This window comes from Drosophila suzukii, chromosome Y (genome assembly GCF_043229965.1).
Source record: "Drosophila suzukii chromosome Y, CBGP_Dsuzu_IsoJpt1.0, whole genome shotgun sequence".
Lineage (NCBI taxonomy): Eukaryota > Metazoa > Arthropoda > Insecta > Diptera > Drosophilidae > Drosophila > Drosophila suzukii.
In genome coordinates, this window is record NC_092085.1 from 7,436,741 (window position 1) to 7,452,089 (window position 15,349).

Below are 15,349 nucleotides of genomic sequence, written 5' to 3' on the forward strand. Positions count from 1 at the left end.
AATGCTTTTTTATAGTTGGGATACCTGAGGATGACCTCCTCGGAAGCTAGAATGTTACGCAGCTTGTGAAAAGCTAGCCGTTGCGGCTCGTTGAACTACACCTGGATATTTTTCGACCTGTGTCTGCTGGCCGAGCTATGGACGCAAAATCTTTAATAAAGCATCTATAGTAGCTGGCCAGGCCAAGGAATGATCTAACTTCGAACACGTTTTTGGGTTCAGGGAATTCCTGAATGGCCTTGGTTTTTTCTGGGTAAGTGGTAGCCCCGTTGCTGGTGACTATAAAACCCAAGAAGCTAACGCTTTTTTTGAAGAATTTAGATTTTTCAGTTGATACCCTCATATTAGCATCGTAAAGGCTTTTGAGAACCCAATCTACGTGCCGGATGTGAGAGTTTTCGTCTTCTGAGAAGACGATAACGTCATCGACATAAACATAGCAAAATTTGCCTATCTGCTCTCGCAGTATTTCGTCTATAGTTCCTTGAAAAACGCTGGCAGCATTTTTTAGACCAAATGGCATTCTGCGAAACTCGTACTTTCCTCCATTTACGGAAAAGGAAGTCTTTTCACGGTCGCGTTCTGCCAGCGTTATTTGGTGATAGCCAGATTTTAAATGGAGCGTAGTGAAGTAATTCGCTCTGCCTAAATTCCCTAGTATCATAGAGATATTTGGCATGGCATAGCGATCAGGTATTGTCCTCTCGTTCAATTTGCGAAAGTCCAATACGAGTCGCATTTTAGGGACGCCCGTTTCGTCGGTGCCCTTTTTGTCTACAACCCGTATCGGGTTATTGTAGGGGGATCTCGACTTCTGGATTATGCCATTTTTTAGCAGCTCTTGAATCTCGCCATTAACGAAATCGGCTGCGCCCATTGGGTATGGGTAGAGTTTGGCATAAATGGGCTCCTCATCAACAGTTCTGATGGTGGCTACCACCGATGTGTTGTAAGGTAAAGCCTCATTGGGGTCCGCAAAGGCTTTTTTCCTGTCGCGGAGCATTGTTAAAAATGTCTTCCTGACCAAAGGTGGCGCATCTGAGCAATCCACTTCGGTGAAATTCACATCAGGGCACGAGTGAAAATCAATTTTCTCCTCTTTGTTGCCCCATTTGATGTGGCCAGAGGCCAGGCAAAGTGATGCTCCCGCCTGTTTAAGTAGGTCGAGGCCTACGATTGAATCAAAAGAAGATAAGTCGGGTAAGGTGAAGAAGGTGGCCTTCAAATCAAAAAGTGACACGAAGCATTTCTTCGTGATTGTGGTGTTCCCGTGAATTGAGTGAATTTCGAAAGGGTTTTCTACCGGGACGCATTTCAATCCTTCGAACGGTCGGATGAAATTTTTCGAGGCGCCCGTGTCAATAAGCAGTTTCATATTTATCCCCGCTACTCTTCGTCTGATGACGGGCAGCAGGGATTTTCCCCTTAAAAATGGACTACTTCTGAATCGTATTCGCAAATAGCATCATCGTTGATCTTTGCTATTGCGCTGGACGCAGCGTTGGCGTAAGATTTCCCTTCCTGATCTGAGCTTTTGGTTTTCTAGATGCGCCTGTGCGCTCGGACGTTGCCGGTCTCCTATTCTGATAGGGTGGAGCTTGGGCAGGAATGAAAGCCTTTGCAGAGGGGTCGACTTCCATCGGCTCCGGTCTACTCTGCAATTTGTTATTGCGCAGGTCAGAATGTACCTGCGCTTTAACTCGTTTGGTATAATAGGGATTTTTATTAATACCCAACTGGGAAAAATTTGTATCCTGCTGGCGCCTTTGCTCCTTTGGACTCGTCTTACGGTCCCTATCCTCTAGACTCTTTGCAAACGATGTTGCGAACGTGTTCCTCTCGTGGTTTGATTCCACTTCTAGCGCTAATGCCAACGCAGTTGGCATTTCCTTCGGCTTTGCGAGAAGATGACATCAGATAGGCTGCGTCTAAGGCCCGAAATAAATACCCGGAGCGCATCGTCCCGGAATTTATCACACAAAATTCTTGCCGCCGAGTAAGGTGAGTATTTTCTCAACCTCATCGTAATATTGCAGGAGTGTGAGGCTTCCCTGTCTGAGGGTGCCCATCTCCTGTTCAATGACGTGGATCTGCCGTTTGTCACTGTAAGTGAAATCCAAACGGTCTATGATCGCGTCAAAATTTAAAATTGTGCCAAAGGAGGACAACACCGCATCAGCAGTGCCTCTTATCTTACTTTTTATTATAATCACTGCCTGATAATGGCGTGAACTACCATTGTACCGTCTAAATATGTGGTAGGCAGCGGTGGCGGCTTGCCTCCACGAAACATATGACTCCTGTGCCCCCGCAAATTCGGGTAGGCACTTGACAGTGTCCAGAGGCTCGCTGCATTGAACTGTGTCTATAATTTCTATGGCTGCATAAACCTTAATTTCTGGCGTTGGGGCCGAACCTTGGGACGTCGTGGGCGCAGCGCGCAATTCTGCCACTTGGCTGGTCAATGCATCGATTACTTGTCTGAACTCCCGTTCTTTTTGTAAATTTGCGGCGGCCTGCCCGGCTAGGGCGTTGTCAATAGCCGCCTGCACTACTCCTCTAAGTTGTTCAGGATCCATGAGGTCTACCCTTTCGCCCGCTGGGGGGTTTCTACGCGTGTTTTTCGGAGTGGAAGCTCGAAGGAGTTCTTCACTATCTGACCCTGAATCGCTAGCGTACTGCTTGACGCTTCTATACTTAGAAAATGGCGAGCTCATATACGCACACAAAAGGATTAGAAAACGGGGACACAGAGCCGCCAAAACGAGAGCACGTATTTCCTCACTATATAATTCACCTAGTTAATTTTAAGAGTAGTAGATACCTGTGCCCTTGCATAAAAATTAGTGTAGTGGTAAATATTTTAAAATTATAATATTGTAAATTATAAGAGATATAGGGTATATAAGACTGACACACAGCCTCGACTCATAGTCAAAATATTTCAAATCAGAAAAATGAATGAATTTAACGTAATATATTTATATATTTTATTTTCGTTAATCAAATCCCGAATTTTATCGGGATCGGAGCCGTTTTACTCTCGTAGTATTCTTTATTAACTAGTTCTACTTTGCAGACTGGTTAGAAAATATTTAAATGAGGGGTGCACTTACATTTTATTTACTGTGGTTTCTTCCTCAAAGATAAAATTTTTTTCCAAGAATGTAAAAATCTCTAAAACTCTCGTATAGAGCTTGAAGCGAACTAAACTTAAAGTTGACAAAAATGAAATTCATAGCGGCCACGCAAATATGCTGTGTTTGCCGGCTATGCACGAGCATCCGGCCAAATGCCGCGTCAGCGGTTTTGGCCGCAGCTGGGCTTCGGACATTCGGTCATCGCCTCCGTCCGGTTAGCTACTTAGTTAACTTGCACAACCCAGAAGGCGCACGCTCATTGACAAGATCATGGGCCTCACGCCAACGACCTCATGGCTGACTGCTAGCTCTAATACGTTCCCATAATAGGGGTTGAAATCACGACCGCGCAACAACTCGCAAGTAGCCGAGTCAAAAGTTTATTTTGGTATTGCGAACATATTTTATTATGTTATTTAATCATTTTCATTCTTTTTTCTAGATTATAGTATTTATTCATAATGTTGAGTGCTTTCTTTTTGTAATCCGAAATTCGATGGCATACACAAGTATCAACTCCCTCAGTGGCTGCATCATTGCTCCACACGCAGGTGCAGAATAGATGTTTTTATATTACCTCGTTCACATTCAAAGAGTTTTGATTGTATGAACTGGAGCCGTACACAGTGTGCATTGAACAGAATTCCGTCAAATACATTCAAAAAGTTATTTATTTTAACTGAATGCATGTTGTCTATCTAAGTCAACAATCTCGTCTTACCCTTTTAAATATGCTTACACAATTTAAAAGGAAATTTTATACAGGTTTTCATCTTCTTCTTTTACCCAAAAATATGCATTCTCGAAATTCAACAAATGAAAATCTTTGATTTTTCCTCTTCTTTTACCCAAAAATGTGCATTCTCGAAATTCAACAAATGAAAATCTTTGTTTATTTCCCAAACTCGAAATGATTTTTTCCAAACTGTCCCCTGTTGGCTACCTGAGTATGATGGTGTGTATAAAAAAAATTCCTTTCCCACCTGCAGCAAAGTATGTGCGACCTCTTCTAACCAACACTCTCTTTTATTCAATGATTTTGTGTCTCCCTTATTGAATTGATGGTGTCCTATTGGTTACACTTGTATCAAATATTTTTCAAAATCAATACTTCTCATTTCTTCTAACCAATGAATAGTCGAGGTAACCTACTAGAATTGCCTACGTTTTTGAATTTAAAAAAATCTTAAGTATGCATCTCTTATCTTCAATATTATCGTTCACGCCCACTTCAAACACTATAAATGATCGAGGACAATAGTTAGTCTTCCAAAAATAATCTTGAAGTGGGATACTCTGCTACGTCAAACACAACTTAAGTAAAAGTGAAAAAGTGATCGTGAAAAAAGAATTTAAACAAAACAAATAAAATAAAATGAATAACCAAAATCAGTTTTGTCAATCCTGCAAGTGTTTGTTGCTAAAGAATAAGTGGGCAAATTATGTCCGTTCGGAGTTGCATAAGCGAAATGCAACTCAACCCCTTGACGGAAGAGTTAAAAAAATTTCTGAGGGATTCAAGGATAGAATACTACATTACATGTATGTAAACGATGCATCGGACTTGATCTAACCTGAGAGTTTCTTGAGTGAAGCTGGATTGTCCCTGCTACCTCAACTCAGCATTCTGTTAGAAAGTTATACTTCAGCAAAAGTAAACTTTGAACTTTTTGCAGAGTATGTACTTTTTAAAGATGAATCTGAAGAAATTGATATGAAAAGTTTACAAAGTAAAATGACGATCATGAATAAAGATTCTGACTTAGAAAATATCTTCCATGAACATACCATGGAAACAATTTCAAAAACACAAGAATTTCAAGAGAGAGACAGTGGATGGTCTCTTATAAAATTGATTCGCTTGTAAATGAATGTAAATCATGATACACCGATGGCTGGTTCATCTTTCATAACACTACCTCGTTTCCTTTTAACAAAAAAAGCAATAGTTAACGTTTGTAACGAAAATGATCAATATTGTTAAATGGGCTTTGATTTCTGCATTGAAAATTGTTAACAGGCCGCAAATATGTTTGGCATATAATATTGATATATCCCTGGAGATAATTCGTATAAGAGATGAAATAATATTAGATTTCACAGGGTTGACTTTCCCCCTTGAAATAAAATGTATAAAAAATTTTTTAAAGAAAAATACTCATATGAGTTTAAACGTATTCGGATACAATGCAGAGACGAGGGAAACCTTCATATCAATATGATGTTTTTGGAAGAAGGTGGAAATGGACATTACATGTACATTAAAAATATTTCAAGGTAAATTCTTTTATTCATTTTTATCTCTTTTAAGCAATTAAATAATTTGTATATATTTCTCTTTCAAGAATTAATGACTGCTCAGAGAGGAAATCAGAAGAGGGCGCAATATTTCTGCAATGTGTCTTTAAATTTTTCCAAAACTGAGGAAGCTGCATTGAAACACAAAACGCTCTGCAGTAGGAAGGTCTCAAAGATGCCACACCCCCAGAATAATACATTGGAATTTACCCAGGTTCAACTTCAGCTTCAAGTTCCATTCGTTGTCTACGCGGATTTTGAATGCATTCTGGAACCGAAAAATCTTGAAGTGAGCCCCAAATATTTAATATTAATGAACATATTCCAATATCATATGCGTATTATATAAAGTGCGCTTTTGATTCTAGACTAGATCAATTTGTTTTAGAAACATGAAGAAATTCGGGAGTAAGTTTTGTAAATTCATTGATAAAAAATTTAACTAAATTGAGTGACGACTACTTACATAAAATAGTTCCTATGAGAATGACTTTGGATGACCAGCAAATATTTGATAATTCATTGAATTGTTCTATTTGTCAGAAAGATTTAGGGACTGACAGGGTTAGATATCATTGTCATTTCACAGGTCGCTTTAGAGGTGCAGCCCACTCTAAATGTAACTTGGATTATAAAGTTAACAAATTCATACCAGTATTTTTTCATAATTTTTCGAAATACGACTGTCATTTATTTATTCAAGAGTTGGGAAAGATTCCAAGTGAAATTTCCGTAATACCAATAAATAAGGAAAACTATATTTCTGTCTCAAAGAAAATAAAAAGTTTAAGTGGAAATAGTTTTGAAATTAGTATTCTCGATACATATAGATTTATGCTTCTAATTTAGTTGATGATCAATTGAACACTGTTAAATCGTTTTTCAGTAATGATAAAGAATTTGGACTAATGCGTAAGAAAGGTATACATCTTTATGAATATTTAGACTCCGCTAGTAGACTCGAGGAAACTCCCCTCCCACCAAGAGAAGAATTCTATAGTAATTTAAGCTCTTAAAGTTTGGTCGCATTGTTCCACTCTTAAAGATTATTTAGAATTATATTTAAAAACTGATGTATTTCTTTTAACCGACATTTTTGAAAACTTCCGAAAAATTTGTATGCAAATTTATTCACTTGACCCAGCTAAGTATTTTACGACACCAGGTCTATCTTGGGAGGCAATGTTGAAAACTACAAATATTCAACTTGAATTGCTGACAGATATAGATATGTAAAGATTTATTCAAAGTAGCATTCGAGGTGGTTTAGTTCAATGTTGTCATAGATTTACAAAAGCAAATAACAAACATTTGTCAGATTATGATTCCCCGAAGGAGTCTTCATTTTTAATTTAAGTGGATGCGAATAACTTGTATGGTTGGGCAATGTCACAACCTTTACCATATAAAGATTTTAAGTGGAAGTCTAACACAGACATAGACAATTTTGATATGAATAGTATTCCAATCGATAGCAAATACGGGTTTTTTTTGGAAGTGGACTTAATATATCCATACCGTTTACATGATCTTCATAATGATCTTCCATTTTGTCCGTCAAATTGTCTGGCCTCAAAAGAGGATAAAGTTAAACAAGGAAGAACGCTATAGTCGAGTACCTCGACTATCAGATACCCGTTACTCAGATAAGATAAGTTAGCCGCGCACTTTGTTCTCTCTCCTTTGCTCTCATTTCTCGGCTCTGCTTTTGTTTCAGCCAGCGCCAAGAATGAGAAAGCAACACATAAAATAGACAAAAAACATTTATATTTATATATGCTTGCTAAACATAAACAGTTTTAAGGCACATTCTGTATTTCAAATTATTTGGTTGAATAGCTTTGTTTGAAAGAATTCTATTTGCCGCGGATATTAGTTTGCAATTTTTTACATCCACACACATGCATACATACATATGTATGTATGTATGTCGTTTTCTGGCTCTATTGTCAAGGCTTGTCCTAACTACTTTGGTTTTTGAGCATTGGACTGAAAACGGAAAAGTTTTTTTGGGACAATCTATAGGTATTTATTAAGCTAATGCACATTCATTGAAAGAGAAAAATAAAGTTGTACAGATCTTTAAAGGTTTTTGCCCGTCAATGGGACAAATGGATAAAGGGTTCATTATTCAATAGAATAAGTTAGCCCCGCACTTTGCTCTCTCTGAGCGCCGGCAGGGCTTTTTTCTGTGCCGCTAAGTTCGGCCGGCAACTATTTACATACACACACATACACGCGTAAAATCATTTCGCATTGTCTGGAAGGTTTGTGGGCGTTAGAGTGGGCCTAGCAAAATTTTTTTTTTTGGGTCAATCGATAGGTATTGACAAGACTAATACATTTCAGTTAAAATTTTCTATCTACCATCAAAACTGTAGGAGCCACAGTTTTGGGCGTTTTGTGGGCGTTAGAGTGGGCGTGGCACTCTACTGAAACAAACTTGCGCTGCGTAAGAAGCTCAGGAATCTGCACGCCAAATCTCAATAGCCTAGCTCTTATAGTTTCCGAGATCTCAGCGTTCATCCGGACGGACAGACAGACGGACAGACGGACATGGCTAGATCGACTCGGCTAGTGATCCTGATCAAGAATATATATACTTTATGGGGTCGGAAACGCTTCCTTCTGCCTGTTACATACTTTCCGACGAATCTAGTATACCCTTTTACTCTACGAGTAACGGGTATAAAAATTAATTGCTGACCTGGGAAATAAGAAAAATTATGTAATACATTGTCGGGATTTACAACAATGTATACAGAATGGGTTAGTATTGAAAAAGATCCATAGAGGTGTTCAGTTTTTACAAAAGCCTTGGTTAAAGAATTACATTGATCTAAATACTTTACATAGGCAAAATGCAAAAAATATAATTAATGAATAATTCTGTTTACGGAAAAACAATGGAAGATCCCGAGCGCAGGGTCGATATTAAGCTTATTAGTACATGGGATGCTCCGGATAGCTCGAAGACTGGACGAAAAGCACATTGTGCCAAAACTTTAATTTCAAAATCCAATTTTCATAGTGCAACTAAAATAAATGATAATTTCTATGCAATTCAAATGAAAAGATTGTCCGTTCTATTTAATAAGCCATTGTATTTAGGATTTGCAGTGTCTTGCATCATATGGAGTTGCCTTGTTAACGACTACCCCACACGCGTAGGTCCGAAGAGAGGGTGAACTTTAAGGGCGGCGTGCGCCTGGTGGCGCTCGTGGCAGTCGTTTTATTCTGTTAACAATTCAAATCAGCCTCATACATTTCAAACTAACTTAATCTTACCGCAGTGTGCCCTCCTACGATTCACAAGACAATTAGAAGCACAATTTATGGCGGCATCCATTAAACCGATATTAGTAGGCCCGCACTTCAAGGGCCAAGAAATCCATACGAGATCGGATAAATTAACAAATACTAGATTTCTCTTACAATACTTAGTCTACCTATCGATTACAATGTTCGACCGTCGACATCCCCGACCCCGTGAAGAACCGCTTCACTCAAGTCCAAAACTGCAAGTTTTGAGACGGGCCGCAACATTGTCCGAGATAGGCCATTGTCGTTCACGCGCACAGTAGCGCGTCTGACGACTCCATCAGCTCCGCTGTAGACCTCCTCCACGATTCCCTTGCGCCACTCTCGTCTGGGCAAGGCAGGATCGCAGACGAAGACCATATCGCCCTGGCGGATGGGCTCCGTTCTCCGGCACCACTTCTCGCGGCGCACAAGCGTAGGCAGGTACTCCAGGACCCACCTCCTCCAGAAACGGTCTCGCAGCATGCGAGCAATCCTCCACTGCTTTCGCGTAGAACCCTCCTTGGGCAGCTCCGCATCCAATCCAGGCGTATTCGGCAGGTTAGCTGCTCCCTTGAGCAGATCATTTGGCGTCAACGGCGCCTCTTGGTCCGCATCCACCGGCAAGTGGGTGAGCGGACGCGAGTTGACTACATTCTCCGCCTCGATCAGGAAACTCTCCAACACATGATCCCTCGGCGCAACTTCCTTCAGGGTATGGCGCAGCACTCGTTTGACGCACTGCACCATCCGCTCCCATACTCCGCCCTCAGACGGGTTCGATGGGCAATTGAAATCCCATTCAATGCTTCTGCTGGACAACTCACTCTGTATCCTCTCCGTCTCGAACACGTCTCCAAATCGCTTGGCCTCCCTGTCAGCTCCCACGAAGTTCTTGCCGTTATCACTCCGCAGTCTATGTACTGGTCCTCTACGGCAGACGAAGTTCCTGATCGCTATTATGCAGGAATCCGTCGACAGGTCATGCGCCAGCTCCAGATGAATCTCCCTTGTCGTCATGCATGTGAACAAGGCGACCCAACGCTTCTCTCTGTGACGGGATACAGTCACCAGCAGTGGCCCAAAGTAGTCCAATCCGGTGTACTTGAATGGCCATCCTCCCGCTTCCAGTCGATCCTCTGGTAGGGGTCCCATTATCGGCGGCATCGGCCGCGTTCGCTGCAACTTGCACTCGTTGCACGACGAGATTACTTCCTTCAGCACTCGTCTCATCTTCGTGACCCAGAATCTCGTCCGAATCTGAGCAATCGTCGCATCCACGTTTTGATGCTTCATCTGGGCATGAAAGTGCCTCACAATCAAATCCGTAAGACTGTGCCTGTGTGACAGTATTACGGGCCTCCTCGCACTGTACGGCATGCACAGCGCGGCATCAACTCTGCCATAAACTCGCAGAACTCCGTGTTCATCCACGTAAGGCGCCAGATCTCGAATCTCACTCGAGCTGGCGATGTTCTTTCCGCATTCCGCCGACCTCATCTCGTCGGGGAACGACTCCAACTGGGCCTGTCTGACTAACAGGTTCTCCGCGGCCTCACACTCCGATGCAGTGAGTCCGTACTCCTCGATCTTGCTTCTCTGCTTGCGACACCAACGCGCAAACCTCAAGACCCATGCTGTGGTCCTCACCAGGCGACTGAAGCTCGAGAATCTCTGGAACGGAATGGCAAATTCATCCGCGGCCACCAATGCAAACTCACCGGGCATCTCCTCTTCATCAGGCGCATCTGGAACACGCTTAGTTCCCTCCTCAGGCGCATCTGGAACACGCTTAGTTCCCTCCTCAGGCGCATCTGGAACACGCTTAGTTCCCTCCTCAGGCGCCGGCCAGCCGCTTGCTGGCTGCCTCAAAAATGCGGGTCCACTTAGCCAACGTGATTCCGGGCTAAGGTCCGCCTTATTCTGCGACCGCGTCGCATCATCCGCTGCGTTGTCGGCTGTAGGTACCCACCTCCACTGGGAAACCTTCGACGACTCCAAAATCTCCGCCACTCGGTTGCCAACAAACTGCTTGTACCGGCGGTGGGTGCTGCCGATCCATCTCAGCACCGTTTTTGAGTCCGTCCACAACACCTTCTCGCTGATGTCCACACTGTGCTCCTCCTGGACAGTGTTCATCAGTCTGGTTCCAAGAACCGCTGCCTGCAGCTCCAACCTTGGGATCGACATCGTTCTCATCGGTGCGCACTTCGTCTTTGCGCACACTTAACTAACCATCACGTTGTCATCCTCGTACGTGACCCTCCAATAGGCCACCGCCGCGAATGCAGATTGACTTGCATCCACGAACACGTGCAACTCGACGGTCCGAACTGCTCCATGCCCGAAATAGTGACGAGGGCATCGGAACTGTCCCACGGCGTCCATCTCCCTGCGCCAGACCGCAAAGGCTCTGCCTATCTCCTCCGGTAGTGGTTCGTCCCACTGGATCTTCTGCCTCCAGATCTCTCTCAACAACAGCTTCGCTGTAATCATCAGGCAGCACAGGAATCCCAATGGGTCGAACGTTGACATCAGCAGGCTCAAATACTCCCTCTTTGTAGGGACTCGATCTCCACTTAGAACGCTACTTGGCACTCGGTGATACTCCACCTTGAATCTGAAGTCGTCCGTGGCTACCTGCCAGCGCATTCCAAGGATCTTCTGCTCAGCCTCACCCCATCCGACGCTCTTGACTTGTCCGGGTGGTCCCAACGCCGCTTCCACGAATCCAGCCTCCGCATGTATCTCCTTCACTCGGGTAGATACACTTATAGCTTCGCTCTCTGTAGCGAAACTGTCCACATAGTCATCGACGTAGTGGTAGTCGATGATGGCCTTGACTGCCCTCGGGTCCGAATCCCGAAACTTCAGGGCATTCACCGTCTTTACGTAATGCGCAGCGCTCGGCGAGCAGGCTGCTCCAAAGGTCATTACGTTCATCTCGTACACATCCGGGTCTCGATCGCCGTTGCCATCTCTCCAAAGGAATCGTTGGGAACATCGATCCTCGGGTCGGATCAGCACTTGGTGGAACATCTCCTTGATGTCACCGCAGACTCCGACTGCTCCTTCCCTGAAGTGGAAGAGCACGGCTGGCAAGGGCTTGTAATGCTGAGGCCCCTTGTCCAGCGCCGAATTTAGCGAGGTTCCTCCAACCTTGGCTGCAGCATCGAACACAAGCCGGACCTTACCGGGCTTGTTCGGGTTTTCGACACCAAAATGTGGCAAATACCATAGCCGGTCGCTCGTCACCGCGACCTCATCCTGCTGCAGCTTCCTCGCATATCCTTTGGATACGTAATCCTTGATGATACGATCGTATTCCAGCGCCAACTGCCCGTTGCGCTTCAACTTCTTCTCCACATTGATCAGCCGTCTGTGCGCCATCTCATAGCTCCGTGGCAGCACAGCGTAGTCGTCCTTCCAGAGTAATCCCGTCTGGTAGCGACGCCCCACTTTCACCGTGGTATCTTCGAGGATCCTTTGTGCCCGCGCGTCATCGCTGCCTGCGACCTGCGGCGCGAGCTTCACACCAAAGCTTTCCATATCGAAGTAGTCCTCCACCATCTTTTCCATCGTATCATCCATTGACACGGCTAGAAGGTAGGACCTCGGTGACGGCGTAGTCGATTGCCCACTTACTGGCCCAAACACAACCCATCCAAGCTCGGTTGCGGCCGCATACGGTCCCTCTCTGGCAAACCGCCTCGTCCTAAGTGGCAATCCCAAATGTCCATGGTCCAGTCCGATGAGCAACTTAGGCACCACGTTGATGTAGGGCTTCATCGGCAGACGCGCATCCTTATGCACGCCCTGGACATCTCGTCGACCTAACGTCTGCATTGGCAGACTCAGGCTCGAAACGGAGTACACGTTCCTCAAAACGTGGCGAGTGGACTTCCCAGCTCCACTTATCTCTAGGCTCACCACGTTGCTGGGCTCTCTGCTGGCCCTTCCTCCAAACCATTGTATATTCAGCTGTCGATGCACGCCTCGCACTCCCAGATCCCTCCGTAGCTCGTCATCGATCATCGTGACGGAGGATCCTTCATCCAAGAGCGCGTATGTATCCACCTGGCGACCAGCTCCGTACAGCGTTACTGGCAGTATACGGAACAAAAGTCGGCCTCCCTCGGCGTCAACGCAGTTTAAGTTCCTCTGCACGGGCGCCTCCGCTGGCTGCGGGGCCCTTATCTCCAGGCTGTTTCTGGGGACAGCCGACTGTAGGCTCCCCTCGTGGTCCCTGTAACCACCTCGTGGCGAAGACCTCCTGTCCGGGCCGCGTCTGGAAACTGCTGACTGCTGGTTTCCTCCATTGTGGCTCCTGAAGCCACCTCGCTGCGCCGGCCATCTTCGCTCCTCGTCCGCGCCATGTAGCAGACGGTGATGCAATCTGCGGCATCCGTTGATCTGGCACTCGCCATGTACATCGCAGGTTCTGGTCGTATGTCCACTCCGTAAGCATGTGAAGCAGAGCCGGTGCCTCCTCACCATGCCCCACCTACCCGGTGGCGAAGCTCCAATGAACTCCCTGCAGCTCGTCGCAGCATGTTGCCCTCCACAAATTGGACAACCTCCATGCCGATCATCCTGTTGATCGCATCCGTTCTGGTCGACGCTCGCATGTAGAACTCGACGCCTCGGCTCCTTTCCCTCGACGTCCAAAACCGTACACACGACGTTTGCGTACTCCTGCAGCCACACGCTGAAGTGCGCCACAGTGGGAAAGGGCTCGATCGATGCAGCGTGCCTGGCCCAGTCTACTCGCTTGCTCGTAGGAAGCTTTGCCACAAGCTCCTCCATTAGCGTTGGGTTCCGCAGGTGCTGCTCCGCCTTCGCTGACTGCAAGAAGGCCGTTAGGTTACTCACTCGGGTTGCGAAGGGAACGATCCTCGCCAGGTGCTGCTCCGAAATCGGCGGCACCTCTCGCACGCTGTTCAGCTGGCTGCGTATAAGCTGCTCCGGTCGGCCGAACCTAAATCGCAGCTGCTCCATCACGGCGCTGACGTTCCCAGGGTGAATCAGCAGCGACTTCACTGTCTCTCGTGCTTCATCCTTCAGCGCCTTCAACAACCTCTGGTTGTTCTCCAAGTCTGTGCAGTTGTATGCTTGGGTCGTCTCCACAAACGCACAGTTAAAGATCGGCCACTCCTCGGGCTGCCCTCCAAATACAGGCAGGTCCGGAAGCTTCCTTGGCCCGTACACTCTTTGGGATTCATTCGGCGTTATCGGGGCGTAGGACCCAACAAATGGCGATGCTGTTGCCACGTTGTGGGTGCTCCCGCCCGGTAGCACGAATCCATGCGCTGTCTGCGCAACACTTGTAGCACACAGTGGCTCCACAAAATGATTGCTAGTCGTTAGCAATGGCGGTCCACTCCAAGATGGCGGCAGCGTGCAGGCCGCACTGCTCGCACCGACACCGCTATGTGGGACCGGCCCGACCCCGTTAGTTGAGGCCTCACCGTTAGATGTGGCTAATGGCGATCCGCTCCAAGATGGCGGCCGCCCCGACGCTCCACTGTTGGCGCCATCTGCGCTTGGGCCAACTGCGATTGGCGCGCAATTGGCGGTGCTCACACTGTTCAGGGCTTTAACCTGCTTTAGCTCCTCCTCCAACGCCGCAATCCTTTTCAAAAGGTCCGACGTGAGGGGCAGGTTCGTCTCCCGCTCTGGCTCTGATCCCGCAGCTGTGACAGCAGTACTCCTCGGTTGGGACGCTACTGTAGTCACCGTAGTGGCTGGGCTAGAAATGGCCGCCGCCGAGGTTATGTTCACTCGCGGCCGGTTTTCTGCTCCACTACTCACTGGCTGCTGATCCGCTCGCGTTGCTGTAGGGGTGGCTTCCCCTCCTCTCAGCCGCGAGCTCCTCTTCGGGGAATGCTGCATCCTAACAGGTCCAAATACGGCGCTGCCTCAGCGCTCTCCAAAATGGCGGCACCTGTGCCTTCTGGCCGCTGGCTGCGGCAGGCGATGCTTGACGCTCCTTGCGTCTTCTGGCCCGCTGTCTGCGGACCCCGTGCTTGGCGCTCCTTGCGCCTCCTGACCGCTGTCTGCGGTCTCCTTAACTGACGCGGCCTGCGTCTCCCTGTCGCTGACTGCGACTCCGTCCGTACCCAGTGTTCGGCGCTGTCTGCGCCCGTCTATGTCGCTGCCTGCGACTCCTCTACTGGTACGGGAATTGCTCCTGGCAACTCTCTAGCTGGTCGTCAAGCCGTCCTCCAGCGCAAGTTGCCCTCACAGTCTCCCTAGGACTGCGAATAAAAGGAGTTGTCTTGCATCATATGGAGTTGCCTTGTTAACGACTACCCCACACGCGTAGGTCCGAAGAGAGGGTGAACTTTAAGGGCGGCGTGCGCCTGGTGGCGCTCGGGGCAGTCGTTTTATTCTGTTAACAATTCAAATCAGCCTCATACATTTCAAACTAACTTAATCTTACCGCAGTGTGCCCTCCTACGATTCACAAGACAATGAGAAGCACAATTTATGGCGGCATCCATTAAACCGATATTAGTAGGCCCGCACTTCAAGGGCCAAGAACTCCATACGAGATCGGATAAATTAACAAATACTAGATTTCTCTTACAATACTTAGTCTACCTATCGAT

At 46.4% G+C, this 15,349-nt stretch overlaps 2 protein-coding genes across 2 annotated transcripts; both read right to left on the reverse strand.

Moving 5' to 3' along the window:
• Nucleotides 1-8,894: 8,894 nt before the first annotated feature.
• On the reverse strand, nucleotides 8,895-10,928 carry LOC139353726 (uncharacterized). The gene has a single exon (XM_070998048.1). The coding sequence runs from the start codon at nucleotides 10,926-10,928 to the stop codon at nucleotides 8,895-8,897; it is 2,034 nt and encodes a 677-aa protein (XP_070854149.1).
• A 36-nt stretch (nucleotides 10,929-10,964) lies between these two features.
• LOC139353727 (uncharacterized) lies at nucleotides 10,965-14,630 on the reverse strand. Its single transcript, XM_070998049.1, has one exon. It carries the CDS (start codon nucleotides 14,628-14,630, stop codon nucleotides 10,965-10,967), a length of 3,666 nt encoding a protein of 1,221 aa, XP_070854150.1.
• Between the last annotated feature and the right edge of the window lie 719 nt (nucleotides 14,631-15,349).

Excerpts from the sequence above, each read along its gene's own strand:
- LOC139353727 (XM_070998049.1), bottom strand. The coding sequence starts at position 14,630 with ATGCAGCATTCCCCGAAGAGGAGCTCGCGGCTGAGAGGAGGGGAAGCC.
- LOC139353726 (XM_070998048.1), bottom strand. The coding sequence starts at position 10,928 with ATGTCGATCCCAAGGTTGGAGCTGCAGGCAGCGGTTCTTGGAACCAGA.